This window comes from Mauremys mutica, chromosome 5 (genome assembly GCF_020497125.1).
Source record: "Mauremys mutica isolate MM-2020 ecotype Southern chromosome 5, ASM2049712v1, whole genome shotgun sequence".
Classification (NCBI taxonomy): Eukaryota; Metazoa; Chordata; order Testudines; family Geoemydidae; genus Mauremys; species Mauremys mutica.
Genome location: NC_059076.1, coordinates 1,571,208 through 1,595,269, shown reverse-complemented (window position 1 = coordinate 1,595,269; position 24,062 = coordinate 1,571,208). Strand labels below are relative to the sequence as shown.

At 42.8% G+C, this 24,062-nt stretch overlaps 2 protein-coding genes across 2 annotated transcripts in view; both read left to right on the top strand.

The window, feature by feature from the left end:
• The window catches only part of LOC123371167 (deleted in malignant brain tumors 1 protein-like), a 29,988-nt gene extending 12,384 nt beyond the window's left edge, over positions 1–17,604 (top strand). The window contains 7 exon segments of the mRNA XM_045018462.1: positions 2,985–3,299; positions 5,219–5,533; positions 6,612–6,926; positions 8,824–8,845; positions 14,597–14,895; positions 17,107–17,162; positions 17,581–17,604. Of these exon segments, the coding sequence (XP_044874397.1) occupies positions 2,985–3,299; positions 5,219–5,533; positions 6,612–6,926; positions 8,824–8,845; positions 14,597–14,895; positions 17,107–17,162; positions 17,581–17,604 (1,346 nt within the window).
• A 153-nt stretch (positions 17,605–17,757) lies between these two features.
• Positions 17,758–24,062, top strand: part of LOC123371166 (deleted in malignant brain tumors 1 protein-like) — a 31,806-nt gene continuing 25,501 nt past the window's right edge. Inside the window, exons 1-2 of the mRNA XM_045018461.1 lie at positions 17,758–17,782; positions 20,560–20,871. Of these exons, the coding sequence (XP_044874396.1) occupies positions 17,758–17,782; positions 20,560–20,871 (337 nt within the window). The remainder of the gene's footprint in view (positions 17,783–20,559; positions 20,872–24,062) is intronic.

Genomic DNA, 24,062 nt, shown 5'->3' with positions numbered 1-24,062 from the left:
AGTCAACTTGTGGAACTCCTTACCTGAGGAGGTTGTGAAGGCTAGGACTATAACAGCGTTTAAAAGGGAACTGGATAAATTCATGGCGGTTATGTCCATTAATGGCTATTAGACAGGATGGGTAAGGAATGGTGTCTCTATCCTCTGTTCGTCAGAGGATGGAGATGGATGGCAGGAGAGAGATCACTTGATCATTGCCTGTTAGGTTCACTCCCTCTGGGGCACCTGGCATTGGCCACTGTCGATGGACAGGATACTGGGCTAGATGGACCTTGGGTCTGACCCAGTACGGGCGTTCTTATGATCTTATGATCTTAATTAAATTTGGAAAATCTAGCTGCCTGTTAGGAAATTCCAGAATTAAGGTGGATGGTGCAAACTTACTGATGCCTTCTTATGCATATGCATTATGATGCTCTTTTGTTATATAATCCCATAATACTTTTTCTTCTGGAACTTTTCTCTTTCCAGGCAGAGGATGAGGTTGCTGCTTGGTATTTCTCTTTATACTCATTGTTCAGTGGGCTCCCCAGCCATATTTATTGCAAACCAACAAAACACTCCTCTGAATACAGTATTATCAAATCTGTCAAGAACTTTTCTATGGCACTCACTGCTTTAGTATCTGAATGTCTGACACATTTTAAGAAATTAATCTTCACCAAAGCAAGGATGGGGTGTAATCGGGTGGGGCCCGTGTCCCTCCACCCTCAGCCTCCCCATCCCGGGGCTGGCAGTGCTCCCGTTCCTTAGGCCAAGGGTCCTGCTTTGGTGCTCACCCTGCCTGAGTTCTAACTGCTTGCCACCCCACCCTGCTTGAGGGTCTGGACTTACAGACTGCTACAGCTCTGCCTTGACTATGGGCCAGAGCCCTAACTTCCTGTGGCTCTGCCCGACCTGAGGGAGTCAGAGTTCCTGTGTAGACTGTTCGTAGCTGTCTGCCCAGCCAGGTGGCTGTGGGCTGAAGACTGTTGGGCTTCACCCTGCCTCAGGAGCTGGAGCTCTCCCCTATAAATCTGTTACCTGCGGCCTGCCAGTGCTGAGGCAGTGGGGCCTCCCTCCAGGCCAATCAGAGGGGGGCCAGGAGGCCCATCTGGCCTGGGCTTCAAGCTCAAAGGGGCCTCAAATTTAGACACTTGTTATTTTTTTGGCATTTCGCAACTTGTTTTCCCTCAGTAATTGGTGCATTTGCACAGAAAAAGGCTAGAAAAGCATTTGTTAAATAAAAAAAAATCCACATTAAGTCTCACTCCTTTTTTGGTGCCTTATTTTGTTTCCATGTGTTGTCATTTTTTATTTTTTATTATGGTTAAGGGCCTCAAAAGCTGGAAGTGGCCCGGGCCTCTCTGGACCTCTGAGAGGACCTGCCTCCCTCCCAACTTGTCTGTGAGGGACCATGACAGAGATCAAGACCAACATTTGCAATCTGTTCAATGCCCACACATTTTAGGGGGTTGAATAATTCAAACATCTAGGCCTTAATTTCTCAAAGGCACTGAACACTTGTTTGTACCTTACGCACCTCTCTCTCTCATTGCCCTTCCCAATATTTGTCTGTATCATCTGTTTTGATTATAAACTCTTCAGAGCAGACACCACCTGTTACTATATTTTTGTTTAGTGCCTAGAACAATAAAGCCCTAATCTCTGTTGTCTACAGTAATAACAGTATCACCAACTCTTGGGTGGTTGTTTTTTCTGCAAGGGACAAGATTTCGGAATGGGCTGGAGCTAGTTTGTGAAGACACAAGAAGCTCCAGTCCTTTATGCATGAACCAAACGACTGTCCTTTCTGTCTCTGTAGCCTCCTGCTTGTCCACATCACACCTTCCAATTTCTGCAGGAAATCAGACAGGGATCCTGCAGACAACAGCCTCCTTCACTACATAATCCTGACTCATTCCCTGAACACTATCTATCCTGTGCACTGAATGAGGCAGAAGTCCTGGTGAAATAATAGCATGTGATCGTGTAATTAAAGACAGCATCTTAAAGCATGTGCATAAGAGGGCAAATTAATATTGCATCTTAAGTCTGGCATTTCCTAAATTTTGAATGATTGACTTTGGAACTTTAATAATAGTCTTTTAACATACTTTGTGTGCTTGTATGTGTAATATAAAAATTATTTGCAAATATGCCATTCAGTTCATTAGATATTTTGTGTAAAATGTCACAGAGGAGCTGCATAAGTGTTGGAAGCTATTCCTATTATTCTGTCTATTTCCCATCACTCCAGAGCACAGTTCATTCTGAATTGTTCAGCATGTTGGTATGGGGAGTCAGTGTGACGAGACAGCTAAAGCCTCTATGATATGTGGGGAAGCAAGCATGGTGTGCCGGCAGCTCCAGCGTGGAGATGTGATAAGACTAAAGCTGGTTGTCTGTTGAGGCAAAATAGTTGAAAAGCCATAATATTAGATTTTTAAAAAGGGAAAAACCATGGCACATAATATTATAATAATTATTAAGGTTTTTGTCATCCAAAAAAATTAAGATTTTTTTTTAAACTTTACAAGAAGAAATATGAAACTGTTTTATGATACTTAAACAGCTTAATACCATTTGGAAACACTTATTCCACTGTTCTGGACATATAAAGAAACAATTTTGTAAAAATTCATGGAGGACTCTTGGTCAATGGCAGATTCCCAGAATCACAAAGGTCATGACAGTATAGGAGGGGGAAAATATTTAAATGTCATAAATTTCTGTCACAGAACCCATGGGCATGAAGTACACCTTACTTATAAACCCTCAAATCTAAATGAGGAACAACAAAGCTTTTGACATTTGGAAATATATAGTGTGTTTAGGACATAGCTCCTTTGATGCACTTCAAAATCTCCATTCCTGAGGGAGCACCACCAAGAATTACCATGGATGTCAGCTTGATTAATTGTTTTATTTCTGATAATGTGCAAACACTGACTTCTTGTTCAATAGCAATATGACGTATTAACAGCAGAGATTTATCCCTACAGGAAGCAAGCAGCTCAGACTGGTGAATGGGGCAGATCGCTGCTCTGGGAGAGTGGAAATCTATAATGATGGCATGTGGGGAACAGTCTGTGATGATTTCTGGGACCTATCAGATTCCAATGTTGTTTGCAAACAGCTTGGATGTGGACACACTCTTCTTTCAAATCTCTCTGGACATTATGGGGAAGGATCAGGGAAGATCTGGCTAGATGATCTGAATTGTTCTGGGAATGAATCCAAGCTCTGGGAATGTCCTTCCAGAGGATGGGATCAACATAACTGTCATCACTATGAAGACGTAGGAATTCTCTGCTCAGGTGTGGACAATGAATTCTCTATTGACCCTGATTAAAAGGCAAATAAATCATAGATTCCAAGGCCAGAAAGGACCATTGTGATCTCTAGTCTGACCACTTATTTAAAAAAAAGGACATAAGACTTCCTAAAATAACTCCTAGAACATATCTTTTAGAAGAACATGCAATCTTGATTTAAACATTGAAAGTGATGGAGAATCCACCATGACTTGTTATTTTTTTCCAAAGGCTAAATTCCCTCCCTGGTAAAAAATTATACCTTATTTCCATTGTGAATTTGTCTAGCTTCAGCTTCCAGCCATTGGATCATGTTATACCTTTTGTCTGCTAGACTGAAGAACCCATTATCAAAAATTTGTTCCCCATGTTGGCACTTATAGACTGTGGTCATCACCTCGTAACCTTTTCTTTGTTAGACTCAAGGAGGTCAATCTATTTAGTTTATCAGTAGAGGCATATTCTCCAGTTCTTTAATTGTTCTTGTGGCTCTTCTTTGAACTATTCATTTTATCAGCATCTTTCTTTAATTGTAGACACCAGAACTGGACATAGTATTCCAGCTGCTGTCACTCCAGTGCCAAATATAGTGGTAAAATAACCTCTCTAATCCTATATGAGATTCCTCTGTTTATCCATCCAAGGATGGCATTAGCCCTTTTGGCCTCAGTGTTGCACTGGGAGCTCATGTTCAATTGTTTATCCATTACTACCTCCAAATCTTTGTCAGAGTCACTGCTTTCAAGGATAGAGTCTCCCATCCTATAAGTAAGGCCTACAATATTTGTTCCTAGATATATACATTTAGCCTTATTAAAACACACATTGCTTGCTTCCACCCAGCTTACCAAGAGATCCAGATTGGTCTGTATCAGTGACCTGTCTTCTTCATTATTAACCACTCCCACAATTTTTGCGTCATCTGCACACTTTATATTTTCTTCCATGCAATTGATAAAAATGTTTAAATATCCTAGTGTCAAAAACTGATCCCTGTGGGACACCACTAAAACTACACCTACTGGATGAGGATTTCCTATTCATAATTACTAGGTCTGTCGATTAATCGCAGTTAACTCATGTGATTAACTCAAAAAAATTAATTTTGATTATTTTTTAATCTCCCATTGATATCTCATCATGACAAGAATAGCACCAGAGAGCAAAGCTAATTTATCAAGGAGTTTAGATACTATGGTCAAAAGTGGATGCCTAAAATTAAAGTCCATATTTAGGCTTTTACTAGCCACTGACATATTTCCATCCATCACTTTCACATGGGAGCAGGATGGCGGCTGTGGTTAAAGGACTGCCTTGAGGTTCCCAAGATATAGTTTCCATTTCCAGCTTTGCTATAGGTTTTCTATTCACCTTGGACAAATAACTTAGCTCGAAGTTTCTAAATATATTTAGGTGTTGCTTTGCTCCGTGTTGCAATGCTTAACTGAGTAGGGAGCCTAAGACTCATTTTCAAAAGTGACTTGGGCACTTAGATTTTCAAAGCTATTTAGACCCTAACTCACATTGAAACCAGTAGGAGTTTGGCACCTAAATACCTCTGAGGATCTGGCTCTTAGGCGCTCAAGTGCCATTTGACTCCTAAATGTCTGTCACTTTTGATCTGGATCTTAATCTATCTTTGCCTCAGTTCCCCATCTGTAAAATGGGAATATTAATACTTTCCCCCACCCTTTGTCTGTCTTGTCTATCTAGATTGCAAGATCTTCAGGACAGGGACTGTCTCTTACTGTGTGTTTAGCAAGTATCTAGCATTATGGAGCCTCAGTCTTGATTGGGGCCCCAAAGCAGTACTGTAATACAAATAAATAAAATAATAATAATAATTAATAATTAATAACTAAAAAGTAGCTTGGTTTTAAAAAATTGCTGCACGGCTTACACTGAAAGACTTTTCCTTACAGGAAGCCAACAGGTCAGACTGGTGAATGGGATCGATCACTGTGCAGGGAGAGTGGAGATTTCTTACAATGGCACCTGGGGGACAGTCTGTGATGATTCCTGGGACCTATCAGATGCCAGTATCATTTGCAAACAACTGAGATGTGGACATGCCATCAGTGCAACTGTCTCTGCTCATTATGGGCAAGGATCAGGGCAGATCTGGCTGGATGAGTTGAAATGCTCTGGAACCGAATCCACTCTCTCAGAATGTTCTTCCGAGGGTTGGGGGAAGCATAACTGTGGGCATCATGAAGATGCAGGAGTGCTCTGTTCAGGTCTGTTCTGTGAACACTCTGCTCAACTGATAAACAAGGAATTAATATGAGGGATGAATGTTAGAAAATGGAGATTGAAAATCAGAAGGCAGTTGAGTGTGACGGAGAAAAATCTCTCTGCTGGTCATGAGTCTTTCTGGCATTTATTCCGGCAAAATTATAAATAGTCTTTCTCCTCCTAAGAGCAGAGTTAGATCCATCCCCTTGACTGTAGGGCTTTGTGGGATGGGGACACACCTTCCCCCAAATTGTGTGAACCCCAAAATTTTTCATGTCATCATGATATTACCTATAAGAGGGCCAAAATCCTATTATATGTCACAGTTGGCCACACTTTATTTTACAACCTAACTAATGTTTTAAACTCAGACTGTTGAACAGGGAAATTAAAACTGGGAATGGAGCTGAGACTGAGGCAAGGATACCTGTGGGACGCTAATGATGACATAGCACTGAGCTGTCAGCTACAGTATGGAAATGCAGAGAAAACCTGCAACCAAGCCCTGTTGTCTCTAAAGACAAAAAACAGAAAAGTCATAATTTTAACTTAAAGAAAGAAAAGTCCCAGGACACATTAAGTTATTTGTCACAAGAAATATTATGAGAAATTTAATATTCTTTATTTTACAAGAAACATAATTTGAAACCAACTAATATTTATTTAATATTTTAAACCACTTAAAAACTCACAATCCACTATACGGAACACATAGGGACCCAAATTTGTAAAAATTCACAAAGGAGACTTGCTTACAAGCAGATAAACCAGAATAACAAGGAATATTAATTTGTGGGGGGATGGCAGGGTGGAGGGAATCAAACACCATTGACATCTGTTGTGATCATGACAAACATAAAATTCCACTCATAACCCCATCAAGTCTGAATGTGCATTTCACTACCCTATGCAGTTGCAAAATACATTGTAAGTAGGAGATGGTACCCAACAGATGCTGCAATACCTCCAGATCATATATTCACTGTCATAAATTGCTGAGGTTGTCTTTGTAGCTCAGGTGTTTTCTGAAATTTTACAAAAATCCTGTTCTTCGATAGCATCCGGAATTTCTCCCTACAGGAAGCAAACAGATCAGACTGGTGAATGGAGCAGATCGATGTGCTGGGAGAGTGGAAATTTATTACAATGACACCTGGGGGACAGTCTGTGATGATTCCTGGGACACATCAGATGCCAATGTTGTTTGCCAAGAATTGGGATGTGGACTCGCCATCAATGCACCTGGCTCAGGTCATTATGGGCAAGGATCAGGGCAGATTTGGCTGGATGATGTGAGTTGCTCTGGGAGTGAATCCTATCTTCGGGACTGTTCCTCCAGTGGATGGGGTCAGCACAACTGTGGGCACGGTGAAGACGCTGGAGTTCTCTGCTCAGGTCTGTTCTGTGAATGCTCTATTGAATTTGATTAACAGAATTAATATAAGAGACGAATATTAACTATACAAGATGCAATAAAAGGAGAAGGTAGCTAAGTATGATGGAAAAGAATCTATCTCCCTGATGGACCCAGAATTCTTTCTCACATTTGTTTCTACTAAAATTCTTTGTTTCTGTCCAAAACAGCACAATTAAGTTGGGATAGAATTTTGTCCTTAGTGTTATCACCAGATTTCTCCAACTCACAGCCTCTTTCTGCTCCAAATCATTTGTGGTCTGAGGTTATGAATTAATAATTTAAAATATACTAAGTACATCAGGCTTGGTACTAACCTATGAGGCAGCACAGTATTCATGTATTTTGAGATGCAGCCCTTACTATGATTCTTTGCTTTTTTAGCCCTCGACTTTGTACCATTACAAAACTTTTTCTCTTACTTTGTGGTTATTTTCCTTAATAATTTTTCTGAGGTTTTATTCAAAGATTTTGAAAAATACAAGTAAATTACATCTCTCCACTTTTACCTGCTCTTTTAGTGATATGTGAGAGCAGCCTGTTTTTCCATTCAAAAATGCCTTTTCAACTATATGTACTTAATTTTAGCCATATTGTCGTCACACCGGCCTATATTTAATTAGACAAACAAGCATCGTAACATGTTCCTGCTGAAATACGGATATAAATTACAACAGTTTTCTAGTACGTAAAAATGCTCAATATCTGGAGGGAAGAATTGCAATCTGCTAAAGAATGCACTAATAAAGTAATGCTATCACGTAATCTAACCTATGACAATTTCCCTCTTGGCCAGCACACTGACAATTGAATTACAGAACGAAACACAGAAGCTGCTACAGCTTGAGGTAAAGCTGTCAAGCTTAGGCTGTAACAGACTCATGTCCTCTGTGGATCAGGCACATAGAGGGGGCTGTAACACACTCACCAATGAATTATTCTAATTCATCTCCTGCAGATTTAGAAGGAATGCTCATTACCCAGCAGTCAATATTCTAAGATCTCTTTTTTTTTACACATTAACAAATTTTCCTTTACAGGACTCTGATCAATATTTTATTGTTCTGTTATTTTATTTTCAAGGGCTCGCTGACATTTTTCTCCATTCCATTCCTCAAAAGCTTTTAAATCCTATCTGCCCTACTCTACAGCTGGGTTATCTTCTTGGCACTGTGGCTACATGTACCAAACTCAGAATACTCAAATTTAGCTTCAAGGTGTTGAACTGATACAAATTTCATTTCTAATGTAGCTTTAGGCATGGTGGCTGGTTCTGTAATTCTTGAGATTTAGAGTGAAATCCTCACCCCACTGAAATCAATGGGAGATTTGCCAACAAATGCAAGGGGGCCAGGACTTCACCTGTTAAATATTCATTTCAACTCCCTGCAGTCGCATGAGAGTGAGGGGGGATCTCTACGGGAACTAAAGTATAATGATTCTCATCCTTATCAGAATCATTACTATCATGGATGCAATGGGAGTTTCTAACAAAACTGTAAAACTGTAGCAACCCTTAGATTTAGGCAACCTAACATTTTCCACTATAATTCATTCTTGCAATCTCTTCTTTTTTTTCTTTAGAAGGTCTGACACCTCCATTGTTTGCAGCAGGCTTGGCTATTTAGTAGGGGGAGCTCCCTCAGTGTAGCAAAGTGTCTTTTCTTTGTCCTTTGTGTTGTGTATTTGGTTGTCATGGTTTTTGTTCCTATGGCAACTGAGTTAGATTATTAGGGGATAGCCCAGCCAGCTTTGGCCGGTTAGGTGAGCTCTGTGTCTGTAAATAAATGGTAGTTTTGTTAGCTGTCTGCTCTCTGGCCTCAAGTGATTTCTTCCTAAACCGGCTGCCCCCAAGGATATAACAAGTGGCGACGATAGATGGGATTCCGGTGCTGCTCCAGTAACGGAAGGAAGTAGAAGTCAAGGTAAAGAACAAACAAACAAAAAACCTGCTTGCTTGCACTGACTGTGAAGGTGAAACTAAAAATCATGGCTACTCTGACGGGCCACTGGAACCTTTTGATGAGAATATAGAGCAGTGGCATGTGTATACCGAGCGTTTTGAGCTTTTTGTTATTGCAAATGACATTACAGAAGAGAAGAAGGTGCCAATATTCTTAAGTGTTGTAGGGGCTAAAACCTACTCCCTGCTACACAGCTTACTACACCCTGTTAAGCCTGAGACTAAATCTTACAGTGACATTGTGGAAATCCTGGGGTCCCATTTTTCCCCCAAACCACTGGTAATTGCTGAAAGATATAGGATCTACAAAAGAGACCAAAAAAAAGATGAAACCAGTGTACAATTTGTAGCAATTTTAAAAAAGCTAGCAGAACACTGTGAATTTAAGGAGATGTTAAATGATGCACTGCGTGACAGGTTAGTGTGTGGCCTGTACAGTGAAGCTATACGGAAGTGCCTATTGACAGAGGCTCAGCTTACATTACAGAAAGCTGTTGATATTGCTGTCTCCATGGAACTGGCTACAAGGGAGGCGCAATACATCGGTGCATCCCCTAGGGTGCAAAAAGTGTCACAAGAACCTACCCACAAAACTGTGCAGAGTCAGGAATGTTACCACTGTGGTAAGCCAGGTCACCAGGCATCAGAATGCTGGCGTAAGGACCTGGTGTTTCGACGCTGTGGCAAAAAGGGACACATTGAGTGTGCCTGTAAACAAAAGAAAAAGAGGCCTGTGGTCTGGCTGACAAAAAGAGGAACCCTGCATACCCTAGAGCAGACCCAGGATGATCAAGGTGACACCTCATCGCAAGAGGAAGTGCCACTGCATGTTTTGCCTATGGCAGTGGGCTCACATGAATACTGGGTAACCCCGTTGTTGGATGGCAAACCTATACGCATGGAACGTGCAGCCGTCTCGCTGGTCTCCGAGACTGTGTATAAAGAAAAGCTACAGCATCTTCCGCTTAAGGCAACAAAAACTGTTCTGAAGACGTATACGGGAGAAGCTGTGCCCATGTTGGGCACTATTGATGTTAAGGTGGAGCTCAATGGACAGGCTGCTAAATTGTCACTGTTTGTGGTGAGAGGTAATTACCCAGCCTTAATGGGTAGGTCTTGGCTTGGGAAGATTCAGCTGAACTGGGCAGAAGTGCACCGATGACTAAAGAAGAAACCAGTCTAACTCCTATACTAAGGAAACATGCTGCTGTTTTTGGAGAGGATCTGGGAAGTATGAAGGGAATCACTGTGACATTGAACATTAAACCTGACAGTCCACCAAAATATCTGAAAGCCCGAACTGTGCCATATGCCATCAGGCCAAAAGTTGAAGCAGATCTGGAGCGCCTGGTCACCAATGGAGTCCTAATACCAGTTACCTATAGGCGATGGGCCACTCCTATCATTCCAATAGTGAAGAAAGATGGCTCTCTCCAGATTTGTGGTCATTTTAAAGTCACTGTCAACCCAGTGTTGTGTGCAGAGCAATACCCGCTTCCCCGCATCGATGACCTCTTCGCAGGCCTGGCTGGGGGACAAAAATTCAGTAAGATTGATCTGAATCAAGCATATTTACAGATGCACATCGATGAAAAGTCCCAAGAGCTGTTGACTATTGTGACTCATAAGGGGCTTTATCGATACTGTCACCTACACTTCGGAATAACGTCTGCTCCCGCCCTGTTCCAGAAGGCTATGGACCAGATCTTGTGTGGCTTGTCAGGAGTTCAGTGCTATCTGGATGATATCCTGGTCACTGGAAGGAATGAAGAGGATCACTTAAAGAATTTAGAGGCTACCCTACAAAGACTGGAAGAGTTCGCAAAGACAAGTGTGAATTCTTCCAGCCCTCTGTTGAATATTTGGGACACATCATTGATGCTGCGGGTCTTCATAAGGCCCCTGCAAAACTTAAGGCTATTGTGGAGGCTCCCCCACCTCGAAATGTAAGCCAGCTGCACTCATTTCTAGGACTACTGAACTATTATGGAAAGTTCATCTTGCAGTTAGCCACACTGCTAAAACCACTTCACGAGCTCCTTGGGCAGAACAAGGCCTGGAAGTGGACTGAAGCCTGTGATGTTGCATTTAACAAAGCTAAGGATGCATTGCTAAATTCTGAAGTTCTAACGCACTTTGATCCATCCTTACCCCTACAATTGGCCTGCGATGCCTCCCCTTATGGAGTGGGAGCAGTCGTGTCACACATTATGCCTTCGGGAGAAGAGAGACCTATTGCTTTTGCTTCACACACTCTAAGCAAAGCAGAAACTAACTACGCCCAAATCGAACGTGAGGCATTAGGAATTGTTTTTGGAATTTGGAAGTTTCATCAGTACCTGTTTGGGCGAAAGTTTACTCTTCTCACAGACCATCGACCTCTGACGTCAATTTTTGGACCCTACACAGGCATTCCCCCATTAGCTGCTAGTCGTATGCAACGTTGGGCATTGTTACTTTCAGCACACACATATGAAATCAAATATCGGAAATCCATTCTGCACGGCAATGCAGATGGCCTCTCAAGGTTGCCTTTGCTGGTCAAACATCAAGATAGTGCCCAAAAGGAAATCTTCTACTTTGAACAGGTAGAGAATACACCCATCACTGCTACTCAGATAAAGAAGGCAACTCGCGTTGACTCAGTATTATCCCAAGTTATGGATCTGGTGATGCATGGAAAATCTCAACAAACCTCTCCGGTCTCACCCGACCTTGTTACCTACATGTCCAGGAGGACAGAGTTATCGGTCCAATCTGGTTGTTTGTTGCGGGGGAGACGTGTCATTATTCCACCACCACTGAGATCACAGATGTTAGAACAGCTACATTCCGGTCACTGTGGAATAGTGCGCATGAAGGAAATTGCACGAAGCTATTTTTGGTGGCCTGGATTGGACAGTGCTATTGAAGAGAAGGCAAAATCTTGTATATCATGTCAAGGTGTGAGGAATGCACTCCAGTAGGCACCCCTACACCCATGGGACTGGCCTGAAAACCCGTGGCAACGTATTCACATTGACTTCGCTGGCCCCCTTGAAGGAAACATGTTCTTGGTGGCAGTAGATGCCCATTCTAAATAGCCAGAAGTCTCTATAATGCAGTCCACTACTGCAGAGAGTACTATCCAAAAACTACGGGGACTCTTTAGTCGTTTTGGTCTGCCAGAACAACTTGTGAGCGACAACGGACCGCAGTTCGTCTCTCAGGAGTTTCAAAATTTTATGAAAGCAAATGGGATACACCACATCACTTCAGCACCATATCATCCACCCACCAATGGATTAGCTGAAAGATTTGTGCAGACAATGAAACACGCTTTGAAATCAGCAAGGGGACAACACTCCATTCAAAAGCTTCTGGATACCTTCTTACTTTCCTACAGAAACACACCTCATGCTACAACCCAGGCATCCCCGGCCTTTCTAATGATGGGACGACAGCTGCGCACTTGCTTTGATCTGCTGAAACCTTCTGAACCCCGACAAACTGTGCAACATCAGCAGCAATATCAAGTCATCAGACGGGCATCCAGAGCAAAAGACCAAACCTTTAGCCCGGGACAGCCAGTTTTGGCTTGGAATTATACTTCCAGAGCTAAATGGGTCCCGGCCACAGTCATCACTCAAACAGGACCTGTTTCCTACACAGTACGGACTGCAGAGAATCTTACCTGGCAGCGACATGTAGATCAGCTGTTGCCAGGTCATGCCAGTCCTCGGGACACATCTGCAGTTGAGTAGACTGACTTCACCTCTTCTGGTGAGACACCAAATCACAAATCACCTGTTCCTGACTGTTCTCCTCCATTACTGCCGGCGGCTGAGACACCCCTTTGCCCAGCACGAGCTGATACCACCTCCTCACCCATTCGTGCTGCGAACCCTGAGCCCATGGGACTTTCGGGTGCAACAACACCAGAAGTTTGCCGTTATCCACCTAGAGACAGAAGGCCTCCTCATCGGCTGAATCTTTAGCTAGGGCGAACCCACGGTTATGGGGCAAAATAATCCCCAGGGTTTAGCCGGGAATGGAGGCAGTCTACCCTCCTTCTCTAGTCTAGTGTGTGTTTTATTTAGGGGATGTTCTTATTGCGGGGAGGAATATGTTGTGTATTTGGTTTTCATGGTTTTTGTTCCTATGGCAACTGAGTTAGATTATTAGGGGATAGCCCAGCCAGCTTTGGCCGATTAGGTGAGCTCTGTGTCTGTAAATAAATGGTAGTTTTGTTAGCTGTCTGCTGTCTGGCCTCAAGTGATTTCTTCCTAAACCGGTTGCCCCCAAGGATATAACACTGTGAAATTTCATCCAGATTTAGCTAAGCTGGTGAGTGTTGCAAGTCACCATTTCCCTTCTTGCCCTTGGGTTCTTCAGAAAAATGTCAGCCTTGAAGATTCCGAGGTTGGACTCAGGCCGCTGCCAAAGCAGCAGCAGCAGCTACTGCATTTTGAGCTAGCAGAGCAGCTGCAGCAGGAGCTGGTGGAAAGAGCTCAGCTCCCCCACTGCCCAGCCCTTTTTCCTACTCCTTTCATCCCAACACAGGGTTCCCAACATACCATCCTTCCCCCCTCTGGGGCAACACATAGGCAGGAGGGGAGCTCCCCCAACTACTAGTATTGGTGAGAGAAAGTTGAGCCTGCCTTGTGCAATCCACTTGGATAGATGCATTATAAAACAGTCTTTAATTTCCACAAGACCCCTGCCTCATTTAGTGCACATACTGGATGCATAAGGAAGCAAAAATAATGTGGAACAGGCAACCATAAACCAGGCATTTCCCAATTTTCAGGTGTTCGACTCTGTAACCTACCAATGTTTGTTTGTTTAACAAGTGCTTGTAGGTAATACATATAGCCATTAATGTTATTCACTGAATTTCCCATGACTACAGAGCTCATTCTGATTTTCACAGAGTGCTGAAGGTAGAAAATCAGTGTTCTCAGAGCATGGAGATTTTCTTGCATGGTGTGAAGTAGAATTCTGGATAATAATCTGCATAACACTACTAATGCCAGTACAGTGTGCAGGTATCTGTAGTGTAGAGATAGAGAGAAAGCTTATAACTGACTTTGTTATGGCAAAAGTTTCTAGCCATAATTTTAGGTAAAAAATAAAATCAGCACTCCATAGAATTTTAATTGTTTTTTAAAAATTAGGAATCATGAAAAGTGAAATAATCTGTTTTCATGCAAAATTGATTTGAACCATTTAATAATATTTAACTAGCAGCTTAACACAATTTTAAAAACTTACTCAAACATATTAATTATGTGGGGACCTGTTGAAATCAATGTGATTCTTTCCATGAACTTCAATAGGCTTTGAACCCATTTTAGGTCAATCAAAGGACACGAGTGTAACGTATGGAGAGGACTTTTGTTCAATAGCCAGCTGGTGAGAGTGAAAAAAAATAAATGTCACAAATTCTGAAAAAATATACAACCCTGCTTCTAATCATTCCTAAGAGTGACTGTGGAATGGGCCTATGCAGTCTGAAATGCAAGGAATGTAGGAGATGAAACCCACCAGCCACTGCAATAGCTCCATAGAAGATATTCACTGTTGTAAATTGCTGTGAACATTATCTTCATTTGCCCAGGTGTTCCTGAAATCTTACAAACCTCTTCTTATTCAGTAGGAATGACATTAACATCTGGAATTCCTCCCTGTAGGAAGCAAACAGATCAGACCGGTGAATGGAGTAGGCAGATGCTCTGGGAGAGTGGAAATTTATTACAATGACACCTGGGGGACAGTCTGTGATGATTCCTGGGGCACATCAGATGCCAATGTTGTTTGCTAAGAATTGGGATGTGGACACGCCATCAATGCACCTGGCTCAGCTCATTATGGGCAAGGATCAGGGCAGATCTGGCTGGATGATGTGAGTTGCTCTGGAAGCGAATCCTATTTTTGGGACTGTTCCTCCAGTGGATGGGGTCAGCACAACTGTGGGCACGGTGAAGACGCTGGAGTTCTCTGCTCAGGTCTGTTCATTCTCTATTGAAGCTGATTAGCTGGGGATTAATTTAAGAATTGTGTATTAAGTGACAGAGAGGCAATACAATAAGAAGAGAGCTATGCAGAGTAGAGGAAAATCTTCCTGCTCATCACACGCACATATTACTGTCTGGCATTGTTGAGCCCACTTCCAAATCTGGAATCAGGTGTATTAGCAGTGGTGGTGTACTGAGTAGTGTACTGTGTAGAAGCCTGCACAGTTCCTGCCCATAGTATATTCACGCTATACCTGTCCATTACAGATAGCCAGAGTTAATCAGAGGGTCCAATGAGTGCCTCAGGTACTGCCTAGTGCTAGGAAAACCTACTTTTTGAACAAGCCGTATGTGCTGCAAAAATTGGCTCCCATTACCTGCCTTACTTAGAGCAGTGCAGCAAGAGTGTCAATCACAGATATATCAGACCTGGCACCCTCCACTCCACGAGCACTTCTCCTCTAACTTATAGAGTACCATGCAGCTCTGGCAGAACTTCGTCCTTAATGTAACAGCAAACCTCATCAGCTTGCTATCCCCTGCACCTCCAGCTTGTTAATATCTGACCATATCTGAATGTGTTGTTTTAAATATCTTAAGTAACCTTGGCTCCAGCATAGACTTCTCAAGCATCTCACTATTAAACACTTTCATACCTGCCAACATTTACAGACAAAACCCAGCATGTTCTAATGTGCATGTATTTGTATAAATATTCATTAACATGTATTAGTTTACAGACACACTGCCCATTTGTCCTATTTACACTTTCTCCATACATTTATTGCACACAGCTTGATTGGCATTCATCCTGCACCAACTTTCACTGCAACCCATCTTTCCCCCTACATGTTGGCAATGCACATATTCCCCAGACAAAACTTATTCCACTTCCTAACCCTATTCACTCCACACACACACCCATCCTTCTGCATACACACACACTGAATACATATAGCCACTCATTCTGTACTACCATCTCCGCACTCTATACCTACCCATTCTACATCCACCCAGCTCTACTCCACACATTTCATTTTGAATTCATCTCCCCACTAATTCCACACACACATTTAATCAGTTCCAAACAGTCTAAGCTATGTGAGAAAAGGGACACAGGCCCTAGCATCGATAGGTAAAACCCAGGGGAAGGATGTTTTCTCTGTTTTCAGTGGAAGTCTCATCCCTCCCAGGAAACATCCTTGGGTGCCAGCATTTTCTCTGCACACCCACAGAAAGATCTGAAAACTCATGGTCTATGAGTAAAACTGGTAGAGTTGTAAGGTGTGCACTTTTTAAAAATTAACTAAGGTATTTTATGGCCCCAATCCCCATATAATCCCCATCCCTCCAAATTTTTAAAGAATTTATCATTGCAACACTCTTGTGAGGTAAGGAACTGAGGCACAAAGAATATAAGGGACTTTGTCCAAGGTCACATATAAAGTTTATAACAGAAAAGGGAATTAAGTCCAGGTCTCCCAACTCAGTTCTCTACCACTAGACTTTCTTACCATACTGAGGCACAGCTTTGTAACAGATCAAAAAATGGTCAAAGGCTAGGAAACAAAGAAGCATAGTGAAGGGCTATTTCCCCTTATACCATGTTTGTTTATTTTCTTCAGATATCTTTCTGACAGAACTTTTCCAAAAAAGTCTAGTAAGTTGGAGAATCCTGACTTTTCAATTAAAAAAACTTGTTTGCTTGACCATATCCAGATTTAACTGTTACTCTGCTCTGTCTCCAAGCATTTGCTCTGTCAAGAGATGATAGATAAGACCAGTGGTCTAGCATCAGTGGAATCTCCCTGTTCTCCATTTCCTCCCATTTTATTTATTCATTTGATGTGCTGCCATTTTAAATTCATATGTATTAAATACCAAAACCCACAATGAAAAAACAAAGGCAACAAAAGAACAATATACGTATACATGTTTTGATGAAGAATAAAAGGTCTCAAACCCACTTCGGGTTCTAAAGGTCATGAGATCCAATATCAGAATTATTCATCTTATTACCTTAAACTCCACTAAATATTTTATTGACTATAATAAAAAAGGATTTTTCATCATGATATTTTTCCTGGTCTTTATATAGCATTAGTTTTGCTTGAGAATATTGGTGTCATTTGTTCAGATATCTTCATTCAGAAATCTTCACTAGCAATACGCTATACTAACAGCTGGGATTTTTCCCTATAGGAAGCAAACAGATCAGACTGGTGAATGGAGCAGATCATTGTGCTGGGAGAGTGGAGGTTTATAATGATGGCACCTGGGGCACAGTCTGTGATGATTACTGGGATCTACTGGCTTCGAATGTTGTTTGCAAACAACTGGGGTGTGGACACATCATCAATGTAACTGTCTCTGCTTATTATGGGGAAGGATCAGGGCAGATCTGGCTGGACAAAGTGAAGTGCTCTGGAACTGAATCCTATATCTGGGAATGTTCTTCTAGTAGATGGGGTAAGAATAACTGTGGACACAGAGAAGATGCAGGAGTCATCTGCTCAGGTATGTTCTATGAATGCTCTATTGAATCTTATTAAAGTGGAATTACGAAGGTACCAGTCAGGACTAAATGGTTATAGCTGTCTTGAGATTCTCACTTAAAGCAGGTATTCATCTTCTACATAGGAATATGATATTAAAAGCTGGAATATTTTCCTACAGGAAGCAAACAGATCAGACTGGTGAATGGGGCAGATCGTTGCTCTGGGAGAGTGGAGATTCATTACAATGGCTCCTGTGGAACAGTCTGTGATAATTCCTGGGCCCTTTCAGCTGCCAATGTCGTTTGCAAAGAATTGGAATGTGGACACTCCATCAATGCACCTGGCTTGGCTCACTATGGAAAAGGATCAGGGCAGATCTGGTTGGATGATGTGAGTTGCTCCGGAAGCGAATCCTATCTTCGGGACTGTTCCTCCAGAGGATGGGGTCAGCACAACTGTGAGCACAGTAAAGATGCTGGAGTTTTCTGCTCAGGTCTGTTCTTTGAAAGTTTATTTGAATATAACTAATAGGGGATAAATATAAATGGTGGGTGATACCTAACAGAGAAGCCATAACATGAGAAGAACCTGAATATGAGAGTGGAGAGTCTCCTTCCTGGTCACACAATTCTTTAGATATATATTCCTTTAGAATGGTAACCAGACTTTCCAGCTGTGCCAAACCCAAGTGTTCAAAAATCATGAAATAGGTCCCATAAATCAAGTGTAATTGGTTGAAAATAATGTGATTTAAAATAATGGAATCATAGTGTTAGAAGGGATCTAGTCAGCCGCTGCCAAAATGCAGGATTTTTTGTGTCTAAATCATACAAGACAGATAGCTATTCTATACAGCTTCCTTTTGAAAATCTCCAGTAAAGGAGCTTCCACAACCTCCTTAGGCAGTCTGTTCCATTGTCCTGCTGTTCTTGCAGTTAGGAAGTTTTTCCTGAGATTTAATCAAAATCTCCTACACTGTAGTTTGAACTTATTGTCTTTTGTCCTGCCCTCTGTGGCAAGAGAGAACAAAATGTCTCCATCATTTTTGTGGCAGCCTTTCAAGTATCTGAAAACCACTGTCATGTTGCCCCTTCATCTCCTCTTTTCCAAACTAAACATACCCAGTTCCTTCAGTTTTGGCTCATATGACTTGCATTCTATTCCTTTAATCATCTTTGTCACTCACTGCTGGACCCTTTCCAGTTTCTCTACATCCTTTCTATACATTGGTGATCAAAATTGGACACAGTACTCCAGCAGAGGCCTAGCCAGTGCTGAGTAGAGCAGTACGATCACCTCCCATGACTTGCATGCTATGCCTCTGTTAATGCAACCTACAATTACATTTGTGGGGGGGTTTTGGTTGTTTGTTTTTGCAACAGTATCACATTGCTGACATGCTGCCTGGGGATGTGATCCATCACGGCTCCCAGATCCTTCTCATCAGTGCTGCTGCCAAGCCAGTTAACCCCCGTTCTGTATTTGTGCACTTGGGTTTTCTTCCCTTTGTGTAGCACCTCATATTTGTCCTTGCTGAATTTCTTTTTGTTGTTTATAGCCCAGTTCTCCAATTTATCAAAATTCTTTTGAATGTTAGCTCTGTCCTCCAAAGCATTCAAACTACCACTAGCTTTGTGTCATTTGCAAATTTGATCAGTATGCTCTCTATTCCTACATCCAAGTAATTAATAAACTTGTTAAATAACAGTGCACCCAGAACAGATCCCTGTGGAACCTAACATGAGGCCTCAGTCCAATATGACATTATTCCATTAATAATCAATCTTTATTTGCAGTTGTTTAACCAATTATGTATCCACTCAATGGTAGTTTGGCCAAGCCCGCATTTTTCCTGCTTACTTAACAGAATGTCATGTGGGACTGTGTCAAAAGCCTTGCTAAAGTCCAGTTATATTGTGTGCATTGCATTCCCCCTATCCACCAAACCCCTTACCCTGTCAAAGAAGAAAAGCAAGTTGGCTTGGCATGGTTTGTTCTTAGTAAATCCATACTGGGTGATCACCCCTTCATGCTCCAGGTATTCACAAACTCAATGTTTTATACATTGTTCTAGTAGCTCTCAGGCATCGAAATCAGGCTGCCTGGTCTATAGTTCCCTGGCTTCTCCTTTTTCCCCTTTTTAAAGACGAGCACTACATTAGCCCATCTCCAGCCTTCTGTGACCATTCCTGTCATCCATGAGTTGCAAATATTATTGCCAGTGGAGCCAAATGGCTACACTGGCGATTTGCAGCGCTGGAAAGCCTTCACCAGCGCTGCAATTAGTAAGTGGCCACACCTGCAGGGCACTTCCAGCGCTGCAACTCCCTGGCTGCAGCGCTGGCCGTATACCTCACTCGGCATGGGGAATAAGGATTCCAGCGCTGGTGCTGCAGCGCTGGTCATCAAGTGTGGCCACACACCAGCGCTGTGATTGGCCTCCAGGGTATAAGGTGTATCCCAGAATGCTTTTATAAATTACTCTCTTTGTTTTGTTATGCAGCCTCTCTTTGTTTTGTTGTGAACGAGCTCCGATCGGAGCTCCGGAGCTCCGTTGCCGTTGATCTAAAAAACAAACAGAGCTCCTGTTTGCTGTGATCATCTGTACCTGGCTGTAAACAATCAAATGAGATTGCAGGCAGGGAGGGAATGAAACAGCGGGGAGTCGTGTTGGCTGCTTGCAATTAAGAGTTAAGACTAAGGGGTTGGAAACATATTCTGATTTTTCAAGTCAGGAAGCTAAACACACAGTGTTGGCTCCAAAAATCCCCTCTCTCTCTCCCCCCGCTCCCTGTCACACTAGACCCCACTCCACCCCCCTCTTTTGAAAAGCACGTTGCAGCCACTTGAATGCTGGGATAGCTGCCCATAATGCATCACTCCCAGCAGTGCTGCTAATGCTGCAAATGTGGCCACACACCAGCGCTGGTAGCTGTGAGTGTGGCCACACACCAGCGCTGCTCCTACACAGCTGGATGACCAGCGCTGCAAACTACCAGCGCTGCAAACTGTAAGTGTAGCCATACCCAAGATTTCTTCAGCTAATTCCTTCAATAGTCTTGGTTGAATAGCATCAGGCCCCGCTGACTTGAATTCATTGAGAGTAGTCAGATGATCACAGGAATATGATATTAAAAGCTGAGATTTTTCCCTACAGGAACCAAACAGATCAGACTGGTGAATGGGGCAGATCGCTCTGGGAGAGTGGAGATTCATTACAATGGCACCTGGGGGACAATCTGTGATGATTCCTGGGACACATCAGATGTCAATGTTGTGTGTAAAGAATTGGGCTGTGGACACGCCATTGATGCCCCTGCCTCAGCTTATTATGGGGAAGGATCAGGGCAGATCTGGCTGGATGATGTGAGTTGCTCTGGAAGCGAATCCTATCTTCGGGACTGTTCCTCCAGAGGATGGGGTCAGCACAACTGTGGGCACGGTGAAGACGCTGGAGTTCTCTGCTCAGGTCTGTTCTTTGAAATCTTTATAGGTGGGTGGTAATTAACATAGAAGACATAAAATGAGAAGAAACTCAGTATGAAAGTAGAGAATCTCCTTGCCTGTCACACAATTCTTTTGAGATATATTCCTTTGGAATGGTAACCAGAATTTCAAGCTCTGCCCAACCCAAGTATTCAAAAATCATGAGTTATGACTAAAAAATCAGGAAATTGGTTAAAAATAAAGAGATTTAAATTCATACAATCCTAGAATCATAGTGGCATAGTGTTAAAAGGGACCAGTAGGGTCATTGAGTCTAATCCCTGCCAAGATGAAAGATGAGTTGTGGTTAAACCATCCAAGAGAGATGGCTATGCAGCCTCCTTCTGAAAACCTCCAGGGAAGGAGCTTCCATAACTTCCCTAGGCCTCGGTTCCATTGTCCTACTGTTCTTAAAGTTAGGAAGTTTTTCCTGAGATTTAATCTAAATCTGCTCTGCTGTAATTTGAACCTATTGCCTCTTGCCCTGCCCTCTGTGGCAAGAGAGAACAACTTTCCTCCATCTATTTGTGTCATGCTGACAGAAAGCAGAAGACCGGAAGTCCGAAGTGTAGGCAATGTGATATTTATTGGGATTAGATCAAGCAAGCAATCCATAGCTCTGACACTGCAGAGCCTTTGTCCCAGTGTTCCAGTTCCCCCTTCCTTAGCAGGCATAATTATACCTGTAATGCATGGTGTTGGTCCCACCCCGTACAATTTATGGTCAAGTTCCGTTTTGGAGGGTCTTGAGTCTGGGGGCTTGGTTCCACCTCTTTTGTATCCCATTGGAGAGGTAGGGAGTGAGGTTGTATACTGGCCAATGCCAGGCCTTTCTTTGGCTTTTAGTGTTTCTTATGTCTCTCCCCACCTCCTCTTGCCCTTCCTAACTGGTTGCTTAATCTTGGCTTTAGAGAGGAGCCAGGCAGCCTTCCAGTGTATGCTCAGACATACACCAGCATACCCAGTAACACTTTAACTCTATTTCTTATCTTTTTTCATTGTGCTAAAAGCCTCATTTGGGTGTGAGAAATAGAACACACAGTGTCTTTGGTCTTTGTTCACACATATTAGTAAGGATATAAGAGTATCAAAAATCAAACTCAAAATTCTATCTCAGGCAAACCAACAGGTCTATATACTAACAGCAGCCTTACAAGTATTTTAAGACTGCTATCACTTCCCCACGGACTCTCCTCTATTCCAGACTAAACATACCCAGTTCCTTCAGTTTTTCTCATATGGGTTACATTCTTTTTCTTTGCTCATCTCTGTTGCTTTCTTCTGGACACTTTACAGATTCTCTACAACCTTTCTATACACTGGTGACCATATTGGACACAGTTCTCCAGCTGAGGACCAACCAGCGCCAAGTGGAGCGGTACTGTCACCTCCTGTGATTTGCATTCTATGCCTCTGTCAATGCAACAGTAGCAGGCAGCTTGGAGGGCCAAGCATCCTAGTGGTTAGATTGCCTGGCTCTCAGCCCTTTGATTGGTTGAGTAGCCTCAGTGTTTATGGCCTAGAAGGGTAGTGAGATCCGGGCCCTTCCTTTCTGTTGGGCCCAAACCCAGGTCCCTGAGTATGTCAGCCCCTGAACAGGGAAGGGATCCCTCCCAGCAGAAAGTGAGACTCCTCTTCCATGGGCTACTTCCTACTGGTCTGTTCAGTTTGAGGAATGGCCCCTCTAGTGCAGTTTGCTGGATGGCTTGTTTCCTGCAGAGTTCCCTCTTGGTCTAGGGCAGTGCCTTGCTGCAATCTCCAGCTCCTTCAGGCAGGGCAGCCGCAAGTTGGTGAGGGAAAATCCCACAACGTCTCTGGTTTCCACTCAGTAAGTTACTTCAGGTGCTGGAGGCCCCTTCACAGTCTCCCTTGGTTGTGGAGAAAGTGCTTATTCTGAGTCAGCTGCCTTGGCTGGCCAATGACTGCTCCTTCCCTTCAAGTAGGGAGACAGCTAGCTCCTGGCTCTTCACCAGTCAGCACCAGACTGAGCCAGGCTCTCTTCACCCCTGCTCCCATGCCTGGCGTAGGCTGCAGATAGAACAGGGCTAGCTGGGCCCAAAGGCTCTCTTTAACACTTGCTGTGCCGGCTGGCAGTTTTTCATCAAGCAACCTACAATTGCATTTGCCTTTTTCCCAACAACCTCACACTGTTGACTCACGCTGAGTGTGTGATCCAACACAACTCCCAGATCCTTCTCAGCAGTGCTGCTGCCAAGCCAGTTACTTCCCATTCTACGTTTGTACCTTTGTTTTTTCTCCCCTAAATATAGAACATTACATTTGTCTTTGCTGAATTTCTTTTTTTTAATCTGTAGCCCAGTTCTCCCATTTATCAGGATCTCTTTGAATTTTATCTCAATTCACTGAAATGTTGGCAACCCCCCTAGCTTTGTGCTATCTGCAAATTTGATCAGTATGCTCTATATTCCTCCATCCAGGTCATTAATAAAGATGCTAAAATAACACCAGACCCAGAACAGACCCCTGTAGTACCTCACTTGACACCTCCCTCCAATCTGACATAATTCCATTAATAATCAATCTTTATTTGCAGTTGTTTAACCAATTACGTATCCACCTACTGATAGTTCGGCCAAACCCACATTTCTCCAGCTTACTTATCAGAATGTCATGTGGGACTGTGTCAAAATCCTTTCTAAAGTCCAGGTATATTATGGCCATTGTGATTCCTTCATCCTCAGAACCAATTACCGTGTCTTAGGGCTTGTCTACGCTACCGAGGGGGATCAATCTAAGTTATGCAACTTCAGCTACATGAATAGCATAGCTGAAGTTGACCTTCTTAGATCTACTTACTATGGTGAGTCAACAGCTGATGCTCTCCCGTCAACTCCGCCTGCACCTCTCGTTCTGGTGGAGTACCGGAGTCGACGGGAGAGCACTCAGTGGTCGATTTATTGTATCTGGACTAGATGCAATAAATCAACCCCCACTGGATCAATCTCTGCCCATCCAGCGCAAAGTGCAGACAAGCCCTTAGAATAATATCAAACTGGTTTGGCATGATTTGTTCTTAATAAATCCGTGCTAGTGATCATCCCTTCATCCTCCAGGTAATCACAAATTGCTCGTTTTATACATTTGTATTTTCCCAGGTGTGTAGTCAGGATGCCTGGTCTATAGTTCCCCGTCCTCCTTTTCACCTTTTTTAAA